Raw genomic sequence first — 21,540 nt, 5'->3', positions numbered from 1 at the left:
GCTGAATTCACACAGCGGATCTTCAAACTGTGAAAACACAGAAGACACTTTTTTGGGAGGAAAAAAAAAAATCCAGGAAACACAATGACTCAACATAACCACATCTGGGGCTGCAAAGGCTGCTGCTCATTATTGTGATTAGAAAATAATATAAAGTGTGAACCTCAAGTAACAGAAGGTCCTTTGCACAGGAAAATGCTGCAGAGATGCATCAGGCACTGCTCAGAACCAGGTACCAACCCCCTGTAGGACGGAAAGCTCCAAACCTACTGGGCTGACTCACAATGCCAAGGGACAGCGACAGAATTTGACCACATCCAATTCTCTGAAATTAGTTCACATAGGCACTGATACAGATAATGTTTTCCTTTAATAGTGAAGGATTTTATAATGAAGCAGAAACATATAATATATTCCATGCAACCAACCTCATTTATTGAAAAGTCCTAATTTTATTGCCTTGTTTAGTAACATGTTTGTTCAACAAACTAATCTTTTTCATGAAGCAAAGCACAACTTTTTCTTATAAATAGTATAAATTATTTTATTTACAGAAACTTGTTACAAAACAAATAGACTATATATTTATTTTTCTTTTAAATATCCAAAGTAATTTTTCTATCCCATGACATTTGTTCATGTACTATACAGCAGCCAACACAGAGTTCAGCTGATCAGATGCTCTTGATTATGTATACAAATTATCAAACTATTCACACATTTTACACAGGAGATTGCTTTTAGAACCAGGCTCAACACCGAGCAAGATGCTTCCAAGGCCTACATTCACATTGACATTATGTAGTGCTCATTTCAAAATTATCTTTAAAACATAAAATATCTCGCACAAAAGGTAAAAATGATTATTTTCTGCTGAACAGTGAAACATTTAAGAATCTTTCTAAGCCCAATTCCCTCCTCCAGGACAGAATGAGTAAAAGACGAGAGATTCCTTGGCAAGAGAACTCTTACAGGAAGACAAATGCCTTAGAAATGTCATTTGGAAATCACATCTTTATTTTTTTCATGGTTTTAAGAGGTACTTACGTGGGGTTTTTTCTTTGTTTTGGAATACCAACAATTTGGAACATTTTCTAAATTATTTGATTAACGAATATTGCTCCCCCCTACCCAAAATGAGACAGTTAAATAAACTGCTGGTTAAAACCGTATCTCAAACCCTTGGCATTATACTAAATATGAGTTATTGATAGTATTGTTCCAACATAAGGTATTCAAATGAAAAGATTTTACAAAAGCTACCAGCGTAATTTGCTTTCTTTTGTCAACCCATCTCATTAATTTCAGAAATATAGATATATGCATGTGTGGATATACACACACACACATATATTATATATAGGTGGAAAAAGCAAGCTCCAAAATTTCAACTGAACATTCAAGTCTTTTAAGGAGAAGCTGTCTAAACAGTCCAAGCTTAAAACTAGTTATATCAGGCACTTTCAGTTTTTCCGTTAGTTTTAAACCACGAGACCCACACGGATGCGCACGCACACACACGCACACGAACACTAAAAAAAGAGAAGCAGTGTGTCACAGAACTGAATGGATCTTCTGGGAGCCAGGAACTGATAACAACACCACAGCAGCCCCGTGGGCCTGGGCTGGGACCCTTGCTGTGGATCCACCCACTCCCAGGACAGGGAAAAGGGACACGGCTTTCACAAAACGGAGGCATCCCTTACATTGCAAAGTAGGCATGTTAACTATTGGCTTGGCAGTGAACCACTTCAAATTATAAAAAGGTATTTGCTTTTTTTTTTTTTTAATTAATTAATAAATAAATACTAGATGATCTCAATTGTACCAAAACTGGATATAAGAAAAAAAGACCTGTGCAAAAATACATATTTAAATATGTACAATCAATTAACAAAATATGTCTTCTGAAATAGGGATACTTCAATATTTATAATAGAACAAGAAATTCCAAAATAAAGATACAAAAGTATGTTTTTTTTTTTCTTGTATAATTCTTTGTTCATCATTGCAGCAATTTTTTAGGTTAAGAAAACTGCAGGAGTCATAACGAGAAGTTGGAAAGACTATAAAAACTGTATCTCTTAAATTAATACCAAAATCTGTCTAGAAACAACCCAGCCACTGCAAATTCAATTTTGCAAGGAAAATTAATTTTAAGCTTCCTTAATTATTTACAGTAAGAACTATGTGACAATAAAAGCTTCAGGAACAATGTTCTGCTTATAACCAAGATCTGAAACATAACATTTAGAGCAGGTCTAGGGCAGGCAGAATTTATGCTCGGACTCTTTGCTCCAGTGGCTCAAGCCCCCATGGTGCAGGTGGCTGCACGCACTGGCTCTGGAGGAGCAGCCATCAGGAATTCACTTTGTACACATCTGCATGCTACTGAAGGAGCACAAATTTGCCATTTTGCTTTCAGATCAATAGAACCTTAAAAACAACCTTAAAAACCAGAGGACAGTTCAATCACAAACTCGCCAGCATCCAATCATGCCGAATTTTCATTTCCTTTACCTTTGTTTCTACCAAGAGTCAAATTGCACTTGTGACTGATGCTGTCCAGAAGTGGAAGCTCTGCCCCAGGGACTTCATCAGAGCATGGATTTCTCTCCAAACGTGCAGGATTTAATACACTTGGATTTCTTTTTGTGGCATTTCGTTTTGGTTCCATTTACATTAAACCAACCGCAGTTCTAACAATCCTTTCAACAGGGCATCCTATTAAATACAAATCCTTTTGTTCCTGAAAAGTTGTCTACTGGTTTTTTTTTAAAGTTTGCATAATAAGAGTCTCTAAGTACATTGCTTTCAGAGTGTGATCTTTTGTATCAATTCAAAGCTAAAGTGTCTGCATAGAGGCTTCTTGTTGTTTTGCTGTATAACAATGATTTCATAGGAAGTTCAGGAGAAACTGAAAGCATTGTTAGGTAAACAACTAAGCAACTGCTACTCAGAGTGGCTTTGGATTCCCTGATGTACTTACTACTTGCCACCAGAATGGGGAGAAGGCTGGGCTACGTCAACAGTTGGACAGGCTCAGATTGTCTCTTCTCAGCAATAGCTGATGCCCCTTTAAGGCAGAAAATAAAAATCTTCTTCATTAGGATTTCATCTTCCTTTGCTTTGCCCCCTTAATAAAAGTTTCGTCAGTTTTGAGCCTTTACCTGAAGTTTAAAAAATTAACAAAAACATCCAGATGAGTCAAACCATAATACAATGAGCCCTTTGGCGGAATTCATTTTTGAGGTGTTTTGAAGCAAGACAAAATACTCCATAAAAATTGGCTGGATTATACAAAACTGTAAAGTCCCACATGCTCATAAAGCCTGGGTGGGCCTGGGATGACTGTGATGCACAAAGCAGTGCTTCACAGTGAACTCTGCTGTCAAATTGGCATTTATTCCAGAATTCTGACTAAAAAAAAAAATAAAAATCTTACTGAGTGGTAGAAGGCGTCACACATCAACAATTTTGTTACACAAACAAGGCAGAAAGAAACTGACTTTTATGGTTGTTAAAAATATTTAAATATTTTTAAACCCAGTTTTAAAAAGGGCTAATTTTATCAGCTGGAAGAGGAAGACAAATCCAGCCTAATTTCACCAATACAGTTCTTTTTTAAAAAAAACAAACACAAAGGCCTGTGGTATACAGTCTAGGTCAATAAATAAGTTCTTTGGGCATAGAGTTTTAGAGGTTATTTGCCTTTGTTTGTTTGATATTTTTGGAATTTTTAAAGAACAAAATTAACTTTTCTTCCACAATAAAATCTCATTCAAAAGAATAGAAAATAGGTTTTGTATCACACAAATACGGCATTTTTATACTTGTTTTCTGAGCAGTGGCCTCAAACAAGTTTTTCTGGTTTTGTTGGGTTTGTTTTATTTTAAACTCCTGATAGCTTCTTATCCCAAATTACCTGCAAAAGGCTGGGCAAAACAGACAATTTTTTGAATTGTGCTATTTTTTTATATTCCATTAAAGGAACATTGCTATAAAAACACTAAAGCCATATTCCCTTCTTGAGGGCTTCTTTCCATTGTGCCTCACACATTTTTCCCCTTGTCACGGGGTCCTCTCCATTGAGGGTGTCTGTCTGGTTAGCTATCACCTACAAAAGACACCATCAGTATAAAAATAAGTCCACAGTAATGTTTATTTCCCCCCAGAAAACATTCGTTTGCCCAGCCAAACTATGTCAAATAGTGGCAAGATGATGTACTCCTGTAAGGAAAATCTCACAGATTTGTAGCAAACAGTCCAGACCACTGTTAACACTGATAAAAGCAATTTTGTGGCTGAACTTCATCCAGTGTCCATTTCTAGTATATTCACTGCTACAGACATGGCTTCAGGGAAATTCCTTGTTTAAGTGACAGTCCAGTAGATTTCCACACCTGAGGACCATGGGAAGTTGGGAAAACTCAAGGCATCTTGGAGTCCAGAAATCCAGGTGGAGGTTTTGCTTGTAGTGAAAACTGTCCAGTTTGTTTCTCACCGTGGTGCCATCAGGGACGGGCCTTCGGCTTGGGGGCAAGAAAAGAGAACCATCAGTGAGCCAGGCCCTCAGAGGCACTGAAAACAAACACGTTTTGTGGCTAACAAGGGCATATTTGGGGGAAAATTTCAGGCACAAAGCAACCTTGATAGCACGAGGTTGGCCTCTCTGAGAATTGAAAATCCTCAACTAAACCTCTTCAAAGTTATAATCATGCTTTCCTTCTTAGTTCATTCAAATTATATTACTCTTTTACTTATATTGCATAGTTGAAAGAGTAATTATTAGCTAAGTCCAAAAATAAATTCAGCCATCTGAATGATGTTTTTGGCTAAGTAAACACACATAAAGGTGAAAATCTTCCTCTGTGGTTGAAACTGAAAATTAAGAAACTACTCTCAGAAAGTTCTTACTGACCTCCTGGCTCTCCAGCTACAGAGATTTCAGTTTTTAGCAGCAGAGAAAACCAAGTTTCTTGGATTTTTAATCCTGGATGCACTACTTTTCCAGTGAGATTTGTTTTAAAAAAAAACAAACCCCCAAACTAATTTTTAAAATGGGATCTTACATACTCATGAGATCTGCTTCCTTTATAGCATATCTATTTGCCTTACCAACTAAAAAGGTTTATTATCTGATTTATTATATTTAATCTCATTATTACTAAGAAGTTAGTCAATGACACCTCAGGAATATAGGTTTATTTTATCACAGTATCACAGTTCTGTTATCAGCATCATTATGTTCCTTTTTGTAGAACGTTTGTTCCTGACACAGAAACAAGGACTCAGGCTGAGGCACACAGCTCAGTTCCATGCCAGGCTGGCAAGATTCACTTCTAAAATTATGGCTTAAAAATAAGAGAAATTAATTTTAACTGAAAGCAACTCACAGGCTACAGCATCTAAGGAACTTGAAATATCCCATGTGACACTTCTTTCCTAAAGTGTAGCTTTTTTATTTAGAACATTTATACAAGTCTTGTGTAAATGAGTAAATGTAAGAACATTCAAAATGAGTACTGGAGAAAGAGAAGAACTACCTTTTACTTGAGCAGGCTCTGGAACTGAATATCTGTTTAACACTTAAGAGAACACATGTATTATAAGCACGTGAGGAGACATTTCATGCTGGCTTAGTATGAGACAAGATTTCCTACCTGATGAAACAGAGAATTGTTCATCAGTCCTTGCGTCCCTGGGATTGCACCAGTGTGTTTTGCATGAACATTGTTCACTGATGTCAATTTGGCAACTTTGTTTGATTTGCTGCTGCTGCTGTTGATGCTGCTTGAACCAGGTGAGCACTTTCTTTTCTTTCCTATTAATTTGTCAAGGGAAGTATGTGAATGTGAAAAACTGCTGTGTGAATTTACAGTCAGCTCACTAGACTGATGAACAAATGGCCCTAAGGAGAGCGTGGAGTCGCTGCTGTTCATCATCACACTCATTCTCTTTATGGATTCTGCAGGGCTCCCAGTTGGAGGACCCCTCCCTGATTGGTCATGTTTGAGGCTAACAGAGTTAGCTTTGCTAGTCATACAGTTGAGGCCAACGCTGTGGGACGAAGCTGTCACCGATGGATGATAGGAGGTCCCAGAGTTTCCAGAGTTAACCACACAGTTTTTTCTAAAGGACTCTGTGGAATGAGAAGGTGCGAGCAGTGCGGAACTGTTTTTACGCTTCTTTCCTGAGCCGCCGCTGCTACTGACGCTGCCGGTGCTGTTACAGGTGCCACTGCCAGCAGAAGATTCCTTAGGTTTAAAAGATTTGCTGGATTTCATTTTCTGAGGTTTGCTGGGCATAGGTGAAGGTACAGAGGAAAGCACTGTAGGTGTTGAAGGGGAAGAAGACACTTGTCTTGATTGCATACTGCAGACAGGATCCACTGCACCCAGGGCAGCGGGATTGGCATTTAGTGTCGTCCCATGGGATGGTACCGATTTGTGGTTCAGAGACACACAGGAAGGAGAGACCAACGCTGGCGATGACATAACCGTGGTGGGTAAGAGGAACCCTGCTGCACTGACACCGTGCTGAGAAGCAGGCATCAGGTTTGTCCGATGTGGGGCACGGACCGATGCTGTGTTACTGGATGCTGGAGGAATTTTCCTGCGAGTAAACAGAAAAACAAAGATAAAACTCCACATAGCCACCATTCCTCACACCAATATCCACTCTAATAATGCTACCTTAAAATGATTGTATCTTGGAGTTGATTAATGCCTCTGGAAGATTTTATTATACTGATAGTTAATTGTTGCAAAAAATGTAAAGCAAAGACTATCAACCTTCAGTCAGGACACAAAATTATTGTTCTTTAATTAGAATCACAAGGTTCCTTGTACGTCTACAAACACCAAGAAAAATAAGAACTCTTTCATTTCTACTCACTTCCACATCTGTGAATTAAGATGCTTCTCCAACATGAAGTCAAGTGCACATCGAATATGGTTCCACCGCTTGTCAAACACGTAATAACCTCTTCCAATTTGCTGACTACCAAATGTGCAAAACTGAAAAGACATGATTTTCATTGGTGTTTTCTACTTTCAATGACAACTCTCTGAATAACAATTTGTTTATGATAAATATGCTTTTAGATATTTAGGTAGAGGACAAAAAAATACAAATTAAGAGTTTCTATGTCTGTGGCCCAACAACTATTTTAAATTTTTTGCCTTGATATATTGAGATAAATTTCTTGTCTTCTGATACTCCCATGCTTAATAGAAGAAGTCAAATTTGAACTCCTGATTAAACAAATAAGGTTAGCAGTATGTCTGTTTATGTATGAACATTACATACACACACACATTTATGCAACATCTACTTCTGAGGACCTACCAGCTAGAAGTCTGTTTTAAAAGAAAAGGATATAATTTAACATCTAGGCTAGGCAATACATTTGCTTTTAGTTATATTAGCTTTTGTCAAAATTTAGATATTAAAATACCATACTGCTACCTTTAATATGATGTTGGTAACTTGAGTAAAAAATGTGTGTGGATGTGGAGGGGAGAGTCCAATAAGAAAATCACACCAAAAAGACACTGTTTACATGTCCTTATTTCAAAACCACAGCCCTTTAGAGCAGTTACCAATTTCATCTTTACTATTCTGGCATTTTGGTTTCTTTTGGACTGGGGAAGTGAGCTATGAACACATTTTTTCAGCATGTTTATTTTGCAACTAGTTAAACCTTCACTGCCTACTAGGCCACAAAATAATTTTCTCAAAATATAGGGAGGGAAAGAAAAAAAAAAAAAAAACAAAAAAACACATACTCCACAGAAAACCACCTGTAAAACCCCAAAGTAACTTGTTTACACAATTAGAGTCAGGGAGAGACTGAGGTTAACTTTGAAAACTTACAGCGGCTGGTTGAGGATGATGACCTGAATAATAACAATCCAGTTTTTCAACAGGCTCTTCTTTTTCATCACATTCTCCCTCATCACTGGATAACCGAGATGCTGGCTCAGCTGCAGGCAAGGGAGGGTGCGGGGACTCGTGGACAGAAGGAGACTCGCTGGGGGCATTTCCACTGTGCTGGGCTGGACAGCCTGGAGGCCTGGGCAGGACAAGCAGTAACCAGGTGTTATTGAACCAAGTCCAGTTAAAAGTCCCACCCTTTAAGTGCTTACTATTACTGAGAGAATAAAAATCTACATTAAGAGATCCCTGGTGTTGTCCACCGTCTTGTAACCTGCCAAGGGGAAGGACACAGTACGGTGGAACCCCTGGAAAAGCAGCGTTGCCCAATTGTTGCTCAACTGCTTCCATTGATTGCAAGTCAGCTTTTACTACTTCAAACACCAACCCCTCCTTGCCAGGAGTCACCCTCAGCAGGTAATTGCTAACTGCAGACAGGAACCAGGCCTGCAGCAACCACACTGCCCTATCCAACAGATCCGTATCGCTCCCTCAAAATCCCCCTCACCAAGCTCCCAGTATTGGTTTCATACCACTGCATCTGCAGATTTTCCTTACCTTGGAAGACTGGGGGGGTGAGGTTTGGGTTTATTAGGTAATAAAGGCTTTGATTCTGTAAGAGTAACTCCATGAGAATTTTGGTGCAGCTCCTGGGAAGTTTTAGTAGGTGAGGGATGTGGTTCCCTGAGAGGGGGCATCTGCTGATGATGATCCGAATGTCGAAGAAGTTCCTTTTCCCTGGTTTTGCTTTTGTGCTCAGCTAACAACACATCAAATCGCTTTCTTCGACCCTGTACAGCCCTCCGCTGGGTTAAGGAATGTGTCTGCAGAACCAGGAATAAATCATTAATCCCAGGCTATGACATTTGTGGAAGTCAAACACTCAAAACGCCTGTCTAGAACTCCAAAACAGAGAAAATCATCACAGTCCTGGTTTAGTAAACAAATGGAAAAATGACTTAGAAAGCAAACTTTAAAATTGCTTGGTGGATGATTATATTCTTGTTTGATACAGAGTAACAATACCAGCAATTCAGTAAAAGGCTTCTTTCAAACTTGTTTTTAAAAACCAAACTGCCAAATTTTTTAATAAGGTTAAGACTAGAACCAAAAACCTTTTCTTACATTGGTATTTCAATTGCCAACTCCTGCAAAACCAAAAAGAGAAAATATTTACTTTCACTTAAAAAATATTCAACAAAATAATGTTTAAAATCAGACTTCTAATGGGAGACCTGAAAAATATTTATAAAAGTACTCCGTTGCCTTCTATAAACTAATATATTCATTGAAAACTAATGTAATCAAATAGATATTGAGGAACTAAAAACATTCAGCAGAATCCAGAGTCAGGACTCAAAGTTCTTTGAGTGTCCTGAATACTACAGACAGTAAGGTGTGTGTGTGTGTGTATAAATGGCACCAATTCTAAATAAGGCAAAGTAAATGGAAGCTATTTTTCTGAATTGTAAAAGTCACACACAAAACCTCTTTAATACAGCACAAAGGGATTAATTTCATTCTTTTTAGTAGGTAAAAAATTTTATCACATAATTCAGACACAAATAGCAATTCCAAAAATTGTTTTGTGAGTGGCATATTCTAAAGAATTGCTAAGAAATGTTTTTACTCTCTTTTTCCCTTTTCATTTGCCTATTTCTCTTGTAAAATCTTGCAGCTTTTCCCTCCTCTATTAGCAAAACAATTTCCTCCCCTCTGTAATTCCAAAAGGGCAATGTGTTCAAGTTCAGTTCCTCTGGGTCATTAGTGCCAGCTTCAGTTACCTTTGTTCTGTAGGTGGTTTATTTACCAGACATTTCCCAAACTGCAGGTAGAGCTGCTTTGCAGGAAAGCAGCAAAATATTACACAAGTGCAGGGGATCTGGATTCTTGGTTCCCTGGGAGCAAGGACAGCCCCTCTGTCCCCCAGTGTTTTGGAGCCAGAGGATACATTTTGTTTGACTGAAAGTTTATATGACTGTTTAATTTAGAGTTTGACCTCTAGGCATGCTCCATGGCTTTCAGGAGCTGGCTGTAGCAGTACATCCAGCAGCATTAGCATTTATACAAATTCCTGCCAAGAACCTGCTGCAGACTCTGCTGGGGGGGAAAGGAAAGGGTGTGACAGGGGAAGACCTTAAATTATTTAAATCCTGCATAAGCAATATATTCAATGCTTATGAGGAATTTTAAAATTCATTATCTACAACCCAAAAGTTACCCCAAAAAAGGGGAACATGCTGGCCCCCTGCTACCTACATGTGGAGTAACACAGTTTGTCCCATGCCAACATCCATCTTTTAAGGGTCTACACAAAAATACAAATCTCCAGGCTACTTTGAGAAATACTTTCTGAATAAATAATTAACTGAGCTTCAAAAACAATTTCTTCTTGGTTCTGAGCAACATGTTTTGAGAGGTACCTCTTACAGTGGTAATTACCAACAGCAAAAATTCACAGTTCTCAGTTTTCTATCATGTTCCTCAAGAATTTGAATAAAAACTTCAGATAATCTTATCCTGATTCAGATATCCTACCTTGCATGTTAAAGACCTAGTACAAGGTTTCCTGGTTTCCACATCAATGACACCACAGTATATATCAGGATCAAATTCTCTCTCTGTAAAAGACACGGAGTATTGAAAAGTTATCAAAAGACATTTTGAAATACTAATATTTAGTTTCATTATAAAAATTAATCATATTGGAAACTTTTCAAATATGACACAGGCAAATGTACATCTAAAAATGCACAATAAGATAGTACAAATGAGTTTTATAACACTCTCAGGAAGCTTATGGTGTATTGAAATACAGATCTCAAGTCTACAAACACCTGCAAGTGACCTCAAAGGAGGATTTGATGCTGCCTGTTAGGAGCAGGCATCACCATTATGGATTGTGACAAAAAACCATGTGGTGGTTTTTGCTTGTTTGATGTCAAGAACTTTTCTACCATTCTACTAACACTCCAAATAACTGTGCTAAAAAGTGTAAAGAGCAGACTGGGTTTCTATTTTTGAATTTATAAGGTGCTAGCTCTGTTTTCTGTGTACATTTGGATCTTCCATATCAAAAAAGGAAACTAAAGTCTTTAGATATAACAGAAGAGTGCAATTTTAAAACTGTCAGAACTGACAGGTATTTGAGATCTGTAGAGGTTTCTGAAAGGAAAAGCCAGTTTCAAGGTGTTTGAATCCTTAAAGTGTATGTCAAATTATATATTTAAATTATGATACTGAAAAACTCTTACTACAAGTTACAGTATTACAGGAGTCTTAATTTACTTCTGGAACTAATTTCCATAAATATATTTCTACTAAAAGGAACATAGCTAATTATAATTTAAAAAAAAATAAATTACCTGACAATCTTTTATGTAAAAATTTCCTATTATTCGTATTTTCTTCAGGTTTCTTTTCCAAAAATGGAGGCACAGAGAGAAGACCTTTACCATTCAGTATCTGTCCAGGGGAAGGCAAGGGTGGCTTTGGTATTGAGGGACAATTAAGGCCAGTCTTTATTGAGGAACTCACAGTAGTAGAACAAGTTGGACCAACAGCAGCTTTCAGTTGGGCACCATCTATCTTTGGATGAATCTTTTCCACTTTGACAGATGGAGTCATACTGTTATTTATGAAAAACAAAGACAGAAAAATTGAAAAAAGAAAAAAAAGCTAAAATATGTTTTTGTTCAACAATACTCTGATCTATTGCAAATATAAATGCAGACCTTCCTCCTACTGTCTTTTCAATTTTCACATTTTTTATGATACCCATAATCTCTTCTGTCCTCTTTTCCCTGACACTTCAGTGTCCAAGGGATTTCAGAAACAATTATCTGCATTCATGGACAGAGAGTATCAGTGCAAACTGCCCAAAGCACCTGCAATGGACCCATTATGTCCAGTGAGAAATGCACTGTTCTGGAGCACCAAATTTTATCAGCAGTGCTGTTATCCCACATGTGCAGGTCAAAAATCACCTGAATCAGAGCTAAAACTCCCTTATGATCAACATATCCAGATTACATCAAAGAATTAGGAGCCTCTAGTAAAATGACCTTTATTTCTGGTGATTTAAGATATAGCTTTGCAAGAGCTCTTCTTCAACACAGATATGAGCATTAAATATAATCTTTGACTGAGCTGTCGGAAAAGACTTGAAGGAGTTTAAAATTATTATCTCCTAAACCAAAAAGGCTGTGAAACAAAAGGAAACTTTCTTAACATAGCAGTATTTATGCAAGTAATGACATTTAATTCTTTCAGAAGGCATACTCACATTTTGTCATGGGGAACTTTGCTGTGCTGTACCGAATGCATTAACCTGTTGTTTCCGCTGATCTGCAGCTTGTCTTTGGGTGATTTCAACAACTTGGAATTTGATGATGATGCACTAGTACCTCCACTGGATGAACGATTGCTCCCACTTCCACTGCTACCTTTGTTTTTTGAAGGGAAAGATGAAATGAGGGAAAATACTGAAGAGGAGGGCGGAGTCAAAGGCGGCTTGCTGGAGGAGCTGTGTCTTCTTTCTGAAAGAGTGAAAAGAAGTTTTAAGCTTTCATACAGAAAGAATTTGTAAATACTTCCTGTCATTTACTCCATTAACATTTTTCCTTGATTGGCTTGGGAGGTTCCCTGCCACACACAGAGCATAGAGGATTCAAGCCTCTCTGTAATCCATGAGGTTCCACTCAATGCTGGTCTCCAGAGGGTTACTGGAATCTCTTTGAGCTTTGGGAGCTGCATATCTCAGCCACTAAAGCTTAGCTCTCCCTCCATCTCAAACAATCGGCTCTGTATCTCAGACACACAAAGCCAAGAAACTCCTATCCTCAGGCCAGGCAAGCTTAAATATCATATTCCCTTAAAGGATAAGAATTATCTGTAAGTATGTCTCCTAATCATCAAAATTATATGGAATCCAACATTTTAACTTTTACTTCCTGACAAAATTTTGGTATGATCTATCAGACCTCCAGTATGGAATACCTCTGAGAACATCAATAGCTGAACAACAGCTCAAATATTGACCCACATTGGTTTTTTTGAGCATGATTGTTTTTTGTTTGGCTGGGTTTTTTCCTCCACTTGCTTCTATTTAGCAGCAGCATCAAAAGCAGCAACAGATATTCTGCAAAAACCCGAGTGTCTGAGTTAAGAGAGATTAGATTCTGTCACTGGATGTGTTTTTTAACTAACACCAAATAATAAAAATTTCTAAGTTGCTAGCACCATTTCAGGTAAAATAGTGTCTATTGTAAAGGTAGTTCTTCAGCAGCATGAATTCTCAAAACACCTGGCAGCTTCCAGTTCTGCCTACACAGACAGGTTAATGGACCGTGTGTTCACTGGACACCTGTGATTCCTCCAGGATCTGTGTAATCAATACCTCATTAAGAGACACTTCTGGCAATCAAATAAATTAAAACCACAGATCTAAGAGACACAAGAAAGAGGTCTGTCAGGGGAGTGCAAAGGCAGTGGTAACACCTCTTTTGCAACCAAGTATTGTTAAAGGTGCCCAAATCCACCATCGATCAATCTCAGGATCACTGTACAGATTTTGATTTAACTGTGGAAACAGCAGGCTACACATGAAGCTACAACCACAGCCAAGAGTGACAGCCAAGTCCAGTGCAACCTGTGCAGAAGCCAGCGTTCTCTGGGAAATGTAAATTTGTATATCTGTGTTCTGCTTATATGACCAGTTTGGAAGTAGCACTTGAAATGTGTTCATTAGCTCAGAAATATAAAAATAATGAATGAATATAGAGCTTGGACTAAGAAAGAAACTGAACCAACTCCTGTGTGTTTCTCTGGTCAACTGCAAAAATGGGTGCAAATTACCTAACAAATCTTCTGCAAAATTTTGCAAAATACTCATAATTTCTCAATGGGTAATTACCAAGAAGTCAAGTGTGAAATGCCCAACAAAAATACCAAACAAATTCAGTAACTTATCACTCATCTCAAGGAACAACTGCTTTAAAATTGTAGTATTTAAAACAATTAGTTACCAAAATCATCTACTTAGTTTTCTAGAACCAGCTGCCACTGAAGAGCTTGTAAATGAAATATTTTAGCACATTTACGTTCTAGTAAATGCCTGTGCTTCTAATATGACGCAGTGCTTATTGCCAAATGGCTTTTTATAGCAACAGCAAGAATCCCTCAGCAGCTCTCCTAAGTTACTATTTGAGGGCCATTAGAGTTCAGTGATGCTACACCCTGTGAGATAATGAGAAACATTACTCAATACTCTTCCACATTCTGTATATTTAGAAAATTCAAAATCCAAGTGCTTATCACAGTTACAAATAATCTCCAATAAGCCAGTGGATGACTAATGCAATCCTTTGGAGTTTGTTATGATGACTTCTGCTTTTTGACGGAAATAAGAGTATTGCTTTCTTGAAAAAACCTAGCAGATGAAGAGAAAAAGGGACTAGAATAAAACTGGCACCCTCCTTGCATTCCATCATTAGGAAGAAACTAGACAAAATAGTAATCTCAGCTATTTATCTGGATGATAAGGATATGTCTCTTCTGTCAACTGTAACTGGCACTGTTCTGGTACCAAACTGAGATGCTACTGCTATTTGCACAAATGTTTAACAGCACCAGGCTCAACCAAGTGAGTTCAAAAGAAAGTGTTTTAAATTGGTGATAACAAAAAAAAACAACCTAAGAGAACTAAGGCTAATGGCTGACACACACAAGTTTACAGTCTACCTGTCAGAGAGGATTTCCATAAACAGACACACACAACCAAAAAAAAACCCCATCAAATTAACTTATTCTAGAATTCTGGGACAATTTCTGAAAGAGATATTGCAACAATGCAAGGCTGTGAAATCTTCACTTACTACTTCTGTGCATAACCATGATTTATGTTGTGTATCAACACAACAAGAAGAATTTTCAGCTCATTTTTCATAACCTGCCTAAACCTATTTTTTTGTGTTGACACACATACAAATTGAGGTAGGGCTGCTACTACAATTTGCTTATACTAAATGTTTCAGTCTTTTTATAACATTCATGACCTTAAGTGAAATCTACTTAAGAATTCTTTTGCAAACCATGTGAAGAGTTCTGAAGTCTCATCTTAATAGAGAAAGCTAATATTATTTTTGAAACCAGACATATTAAGAATTGCATATTTGATCTAATGAATATAGTTACTGACAGACTGACACAGTTTTTACTGGAAAAATTACTACACAAACTATCACTGAATAATCAAGACCACCATGCTTTTTATGCTAAGCATATTACAATAATAAATTCTACTAATGTTCTGCCAGTTTAACATAGTTCCCATTTGTCATTAATTCTGCCTCAGCCTGAAAACATTTAAAAATATAACTATCTCCAGGTGTTCAGTTTTCAAATTTTAAAGGTTGATACTCCTATCCCTTCCCTTTGCATAACTCTTGAGAGGAAAACAATTATTTTGGTCATGATTGCTTACAGCATGTCCAAGTGATACTTCCATTTCTGGGCAAAGAACCAGAAAGTCTTCCTTGATGCCACAGCACTGGAAAGAATCTGATCTAAAAATGGAAGCTAGTGTTCAACACTAAACTTTAACAGGTAAACTCCTCCTTAAATACCTTTGCATTTATACAATAGGTTTGTGACACTGTGGAGAAGGACTGGGCAGAGTTAGAAAACTGTGAAAAGATGGCATCCCAGTAAACAATGTCTCTGCTCCATGGCCAGGATAACTGTTAACTACCAAGTTGGAAAAACACAGCATCTCTCTGCTCTAGCTGAGCAAGTATTATATATGGATCAGGCCAAAGGACACAGAACTTCCTGATGAAATAGATACTGATAGTATAAATCCCTTCCAGAGCTTAAAGGAAGCTTCAACTGGCCCTTAGTCTGGCTGCCATTTTTCTCTGGTTTATAAATCTATTTTCCATTGTCTATTTCCTACTAAATATGAAACAATCTCTGTTCAAAATGCAAAAAAGCAACCTGGAAGGGGCAGGGGAAAAGAAAAAAAAAGGAAAAAAGAAGGGAAAGCTTCTCATTGTGTTTGGCTATTACTGCTTATTCTTCTATCCATGAGCTAACAGTTTGACTTACTATGATTCATAACTTATTGCTATATTAAAAGATGATACCCTTTTATAGAAAAAAGCATTTGATTTTTTATAAAATGCTACTTTCTTTGCTTCATGCTTACAAAAAAAATTAAGAAAAAATTAATTTAAGAGCAACAATACTCTTAACAATTTTCAAGTCATTCCTCCCAGGTCTATGCTTATTTCTCACAAGCTAGCAAGTATTTGTTACTGTTCATTTTCTCTGGGCATCAATTAATAGCTTTGCGCAGCAAATACAAGATGTCCAGATCAAGTTTCATAAACCCATTTTTTTTATACAGCTCCTTACATAAGTACTGGGCAAAAAGTCAAAGTGCCCTGTGTCAGAGCTGGTGCAGCTGCAGTAAAACCAAAGCACACCCAGGAGAACACACACACGTTTGGTTCAGTTAGACATATTGGAACTTCAGTGAACGTTCAGAGAAAGAGTTAACAGAGTTTAAGAGCATTGTGTAGAATAAGTATAAGAGTCCTTCTCAAGCTATAGGATTAGATGTGTATATTGAAACAAAGCATTAAAAACCCCTTTATGCTTAAGCAATTGTTATTTCATATCTGTATGTCTGTATCACAAAGTATAAGCATGATAATCATGAAACTTAAACTTGTCCTTTTCTCCATCATACTGAGCTACTGTGTGACTTGTCATTTGAGAAATTTAGACAGGTGTATTAAAACAAACATCTTCTACCTGAGGATAAAAAATTTATTTCCTGTCAGTAAGAGTATTTCATTCCTAGAATAATGGAGAGCTAATTGACTTGGTCTTCTCATTTCTCCAGGAAGCTCAGATCCACGACATGACAGCAGAGCACGGACACTGCTATGCAAAGGCACCTCAACATAGCTCCAAATTTTACTCAGCATGCAACTGAAATGCCTTTTGCAGCTCTAGTCCACCAGCACTCTGATCTCACCATAACAAAGATAAAAAAAATGTAGGTCCTTGAGGATTTTGCAGGAGAAACTGGGAGCTAAAACAATCACAAGCAGAGCAGGCAAATTACTCTTCCTTTGCCACCCCCCTGGCAGGGTGCAGCTGCTTGGTCTGTGCAGGAGCTTGATCTGCTGCTCACTCACTTATTGCTGCTTCATTATCCTGCTCTAATCACGGGACCTAGATATCAAGGATTCTGCCTTAATCTTCCACTGATGTCCCTTTAATCATGCCATCAATTCTTTGCACACTCTAAGTCAGGATGAGGTCACTCCATCTTCAACTGTGTGGTGTTTGACTTACACATTTAGTTGAACAGAGAGAAGCTGAACAAAGTCATCTTTGCTTCAGCAAGAAGGTTACAAAATAGAATATTTATGGAGCCCAAGCAACCAGTATGACAGACCAGCAAGGCTTGATGGGCACCAGTACTATCTGTCATGTTCTGAGATGCTTTGTCTTACTGTTTCATAAAAAAACCACTGGTTTGCATCTGGCAGCTGATATTACTGTTTATCACTCAGTGTTAGCAAAACCACAAGAAGCCAACTGATAGCCACATATGCTTGTGGCACTAAGAAACAGCCATACATAATATCTTTTAGACAGATAATGGCCAAGCAATACTGATGAAACCTTATGTCTTGCACTTCCTCACTTGAGAAATATTCAGCACACTAAGTTTATAGTTTTCCTAGATATTTATTTTGGAAAACTAAAATCCACTGACAAGTGATCATTGTACAAAATATGTTAGATAAAGGTGTGTAAAATTATGCATAAGCAGGGTCAGTTTTGTTGCTGCCATCAAAGAAAAGAGAGGGAGAAATGGAAAGTGATCATCCTCACTAGTAAGATTCTGAATGTCAACTTCAGTACTTAGAAATATTTCAAAGAAGAGATAATTATGTAAATATAATTTAGGATAAATCATGCTTTTTATGGTGTAACTACAGCATAGCCAGTATATTTTAATTCTCTAGTAGAGCACACTACCTGGGCAGGAATGCCATCTCCTCTGTGGTACCTGCTGCAAAATGTCCCCAGACCCAGCACATCTCCCCTTACATCCAAGATTGCCACCACAGGAAAGAGAGTCAGGAGCAGATTGCAAACAGAGCTATTAAGAATATAACAATAAATCAATGTATTTAAATAAATAACCCTCAAGTATCTCCCTTGCCCAACTGCTGTCCCTCCACAACCAGTTTTTTCATTTTTCCTTATTTGTTACTAATCCTTTCAAAACCCCCTTGTATTCAGCACACAAGTAGTTCTGTAATCAATTTCCACAGGACTTAAAATTCCTCCCTAAAATACATGGGTTTTCCCCCAAGAGATGTAAAATAGCCTTTGAAGCATCAAGCATAATGGCATCCCAAGCCTGCAGACAGACTGGAGTTTTCTGTGCTGTGTAGAGGCAAACTGGAATTAAGGACACTCCCACCAGTTTGCTGGAGCTATTCATGCCCCCTCAGACCAGGAAAACTCTTGAGAACAGTGGGGGAAAACTGATAGAAGCAGGACACTAAATTATTCATGGAGCAGAGCCACAAGCAAAAATGGAGCCAGGGAAACAAACTGTTGGAATGTCTCCCCTCATCATCCAGAGAAAGATGTTCACCCCATCCTCCTCCTGCTCAGGTAAACCCAAATGCAAAGGCTTTAACATCTCAAAAAGACTGTGGCATAACATCCAAGCTTAAACTTCTGGTACAGTTCCCCAATGAACTTGCCAAGAGGTGTGGTCAGTAACTGTCCTGTAAATCTGTTAGGCACTGAAATAGAAATATGGCAAAGTTATTATGGAAGGACAGTAGAGTGACTTAGATGGTAATCAGGCCATGGAGAGATTATAACATCCACACTATGAACACTAATCTCTGTGTAGCCTGTTGATGACATGACAATACCCGCACTGTCCGATTAAAAGGCAGGTATTGAGTAAGTCATTCTTTTGCTATTAAAACCAATAATTCTTATTTGAGATAAACTTCGGAAAAGCCACAGTGATGACAAACAAGAGCATCAAACAGACAGAGGTAAGCAGTACAGATCAGCAGTGCCTCAAGATGCAGTATGGATCAGCTTTCTCAAAAATGTAAGACAACAGTTTTCTAGCTGTTTATGTTCACCTTGAATGACAATAAAGAAAAGCTTCAGTTTTTCAAAAAAGTATAAAGCAAATTCAAAATAAATAACACACTCCAACATTATTACAAAGTTTAATAAAAACTTTGGTAAACAAAAGATTAATAAAGAATGGTGTGTTGAAAAATGCAAATAAATAAGGGAAGAACCACCACCTAAATTTCTGCTTTTCTCTCTGCCCACTCTCTACCCAGAAATTAGATTTATATCTTTAACACCACGTTCCTCTTCAGCATCAACAATGTTCCTTAGAAGACCTTATCACATAGTATAATATTGTGTCAAGACTTCAGATGAGCTCATCTATCTAGATGCTTACCTGGCTTCATCTTCCTCATGCTTCTATTCACGCCAGATTGGGAATTAAATGTTTTCCCCTGTAGCTATTTCTTTACACCTAGCAAACTCTAAATGTTGTATGTTGACTGTCAGACTGAGTTCTGCTACAAAAGATGCTGGCAATGAAAACTTGCTTAAAAGCTGTTAGTGAACCAAAAAACAAAGGGGGTTACAGCTAACTCAAAGTTCTGAAGACGGGTGTAAAAGAAAGGCCTCGAAATGGAAAACTCTCCTCACAAAAGAGATCAACAACAGGGAATTGACTTTGTTTTGAGCATGGAAATAGGAGGAAATATCACAGGGTGTACACAAAAATAGTGATGTCAGCTAAGGAAATCACACTCTTTGATTCTGCCACTAAGAAACTAGAGAATAAAAAGACACTGAGCACAAATATTTTTCTTACGTACGTATGACTAGCTAGTGACATCCATTGCTATGATACGAGAGCTTTGTAAGATTAAAAACTAAAATATAAACACATACATGGCTATTTGAACTGGCCAACTACAAAGTCCCTCTCTGCTCAGGGCAGAGTCAAGGAAGTGCTGATGGATGGATCTGAGGAGGGAGCTCCAGGGGCTCTCTGATACCCATGGCTCACCTGTCTCCATACCTGCACACCTACAGATGTGACAACCCACGTGCTTCCCTTTGGCAAACAGGACACTCCACACTGAGGGGCAGCACCCACCTGCAGGAAAAACTCTTCAAGAAATGAGAGCAGCATGAGGTTCTGCCTGCACAGCTAGCAGCCCTCTTTCTGTTCTGAGATTTTAAGTGCAAAATTTTTTAACATTTTCACAATGAAAAAGGATGATGGGAAGCAAATCAGTGGTATAGTATTTTTCAAATTTCCAAAATTAGAAACCTCTTGAAATGTAAACACGCAATTTCCAGCGTCAATAGAAAACAAACAATTTGGTTTCTTCTTTTAAGTCAAATCCTTACATTACCACAATTTAACATTTTTTAAGCATTAGTAGGAGGCATTTTGAAGGATAAAAAAGGATACATTGCTGCTTATTTCTTTATCACTGGTCAATCACAACTGGCATAAAACACCTGTTTTCATGTTTAAAAACACTGACCATGTTAACTTTACACTAATTAAAAATTTACTGCAGCAAAATCCTAGGGAAATCACTAATACAGTCAAACGAGGGCACAGACCTACTGTGCCTGCACAATAGTGTCTTTCAAATTAAATATTACCAGCCTTTTCACACTTCCTCTTGAAAGAATGGAGCAATGCTGTAATTAGGATGTGCTAACTAAAATGTTTGTGCAGTTTAACCTTTTAAATGAAAAACATGACTGCACTTGACACACACAGGCTGTGCCTGCATTTCCCATTTCCTCCTGAGTGAAGATGAAACAGCGCAGACCCTCCTGCCCACAGCCAGCCATCCGCAGAGCTGTAACGGGAGTGTGTTTGCCCTCTGATTTATAAATTACACGGGTGAGCACACTCAGAAAAACAAGCTAAAATGAACACACTCTTACTAGTTTCTTTAATTAACATTTTGATTAACATCTGACAATTTATCTAAGGGCCTGACAGGACTGCAATTGGCTGTCTAACGTTTGACTGCTATTTTTTTCTCTTGCCAGTCTCCCCATCTGAGCTATGGCTTTTGGGGATTTTCAAGTTTCTGCAGGAAATCAACTCAAAGCAGCGTCTGGCCCTGTAAGCCAGTGACTCTGCCCGGCCTGCAGCTCTGAAGGATCAGAGCTCCTGTGTTTGTCCCTGTCCGTGGCCAGCTCGCTGCCTGCCTGCTTTTGGAGCTGTGCCAGACGGCTCCGGTGACATTTCAGCACAGCTCACGGGGCTGCCTGCAGTGTTTAATCCCTCGCTGTGGGATTTTCCACGCTGTGCACAGAGCTCGCCGAGGCCCAGGGTCTGCAGGCAGCGCTGCCGGCCACAGAAGCTCCAGGCCAGGCAAGGGAGCTCGCTGCAGGCCTGGCCACAGGAGCTCCAGGCCAGGCAAGGGAGCTCCAGGCCAGGCAAGGGAGCTCCAGGCCAGGCAAGGGAGCTCCAGGCCAGGC

The 21,540-nt window shown here is 38.3% G+C and overlaps 1 protein-coding gene across 4 annotated transcripts in view; it reads right to left on the bottom strand.

Annotated features, from left to right (window-relative positions):
- Positions 1-432: 432 nt before the first annotated feature.
- The window catches only part of ATXN7 (ataxin 7), an 87,115-nt gene continuing 66,007 nt past the window's right edge, over positions 433-21,540 (bottom strand). For 3 of the 4 annotated variants that reach the window (XM_015640623.3, XM_033517404.1, XM_015640626.3), the window contains 8 exons: positions 12,224-12,476; positions 11,304-11,566; positions 10,477-10,559; positions 8,497-8,762; positions 7,879-8,077; positions 6,898-7,019; positions 5,664-6,615; positions 433-4,532 (listed from right to left, as the gene is read on the bottom strand). In XM_015640623.3, the coding sequence (XP_015496109.1) occupies positions 4,515-4,532; positions 5,664-6,615; positions 6,898-7,019; positions 7,879-8,077; positions 8,497-8,762; positions 10,477-10,559; positions 11,304-11,566; positions 12,224-12,476 (2,156 nt within the window). In that variant the 3' untranslated portion in view covers positions 433-4,514. The remainder of the gene's footprint in view (positions 4,533-5,663; positions 6,616-6,897; positions 7,020-7,878; positions 8,078-8,496; positions 8,763-10,476; positions 10,560-11,303; positions 11,567-12,223; positions 12,477-21,540) is intronic. The other variant, XM_015640624.2, reaches the window with a different exon arrangement.

The sequence above is a fragment of the Parus major genome, chromosome 12 (assembly GCF_001522545.3).
Source record: "Parus major isolate Abel chromosome 12, Parus_major1.1, whole genome shotgun sequence".
NCBI classification, from domain to species: Eukaryota; Metazoa; Chordata; class Aves; order Passeriformes; family Paridae; genus Parus; species Parus major.
This window is presented reverse-complemented; position numbering and strand designations above follow the sequence as displayed.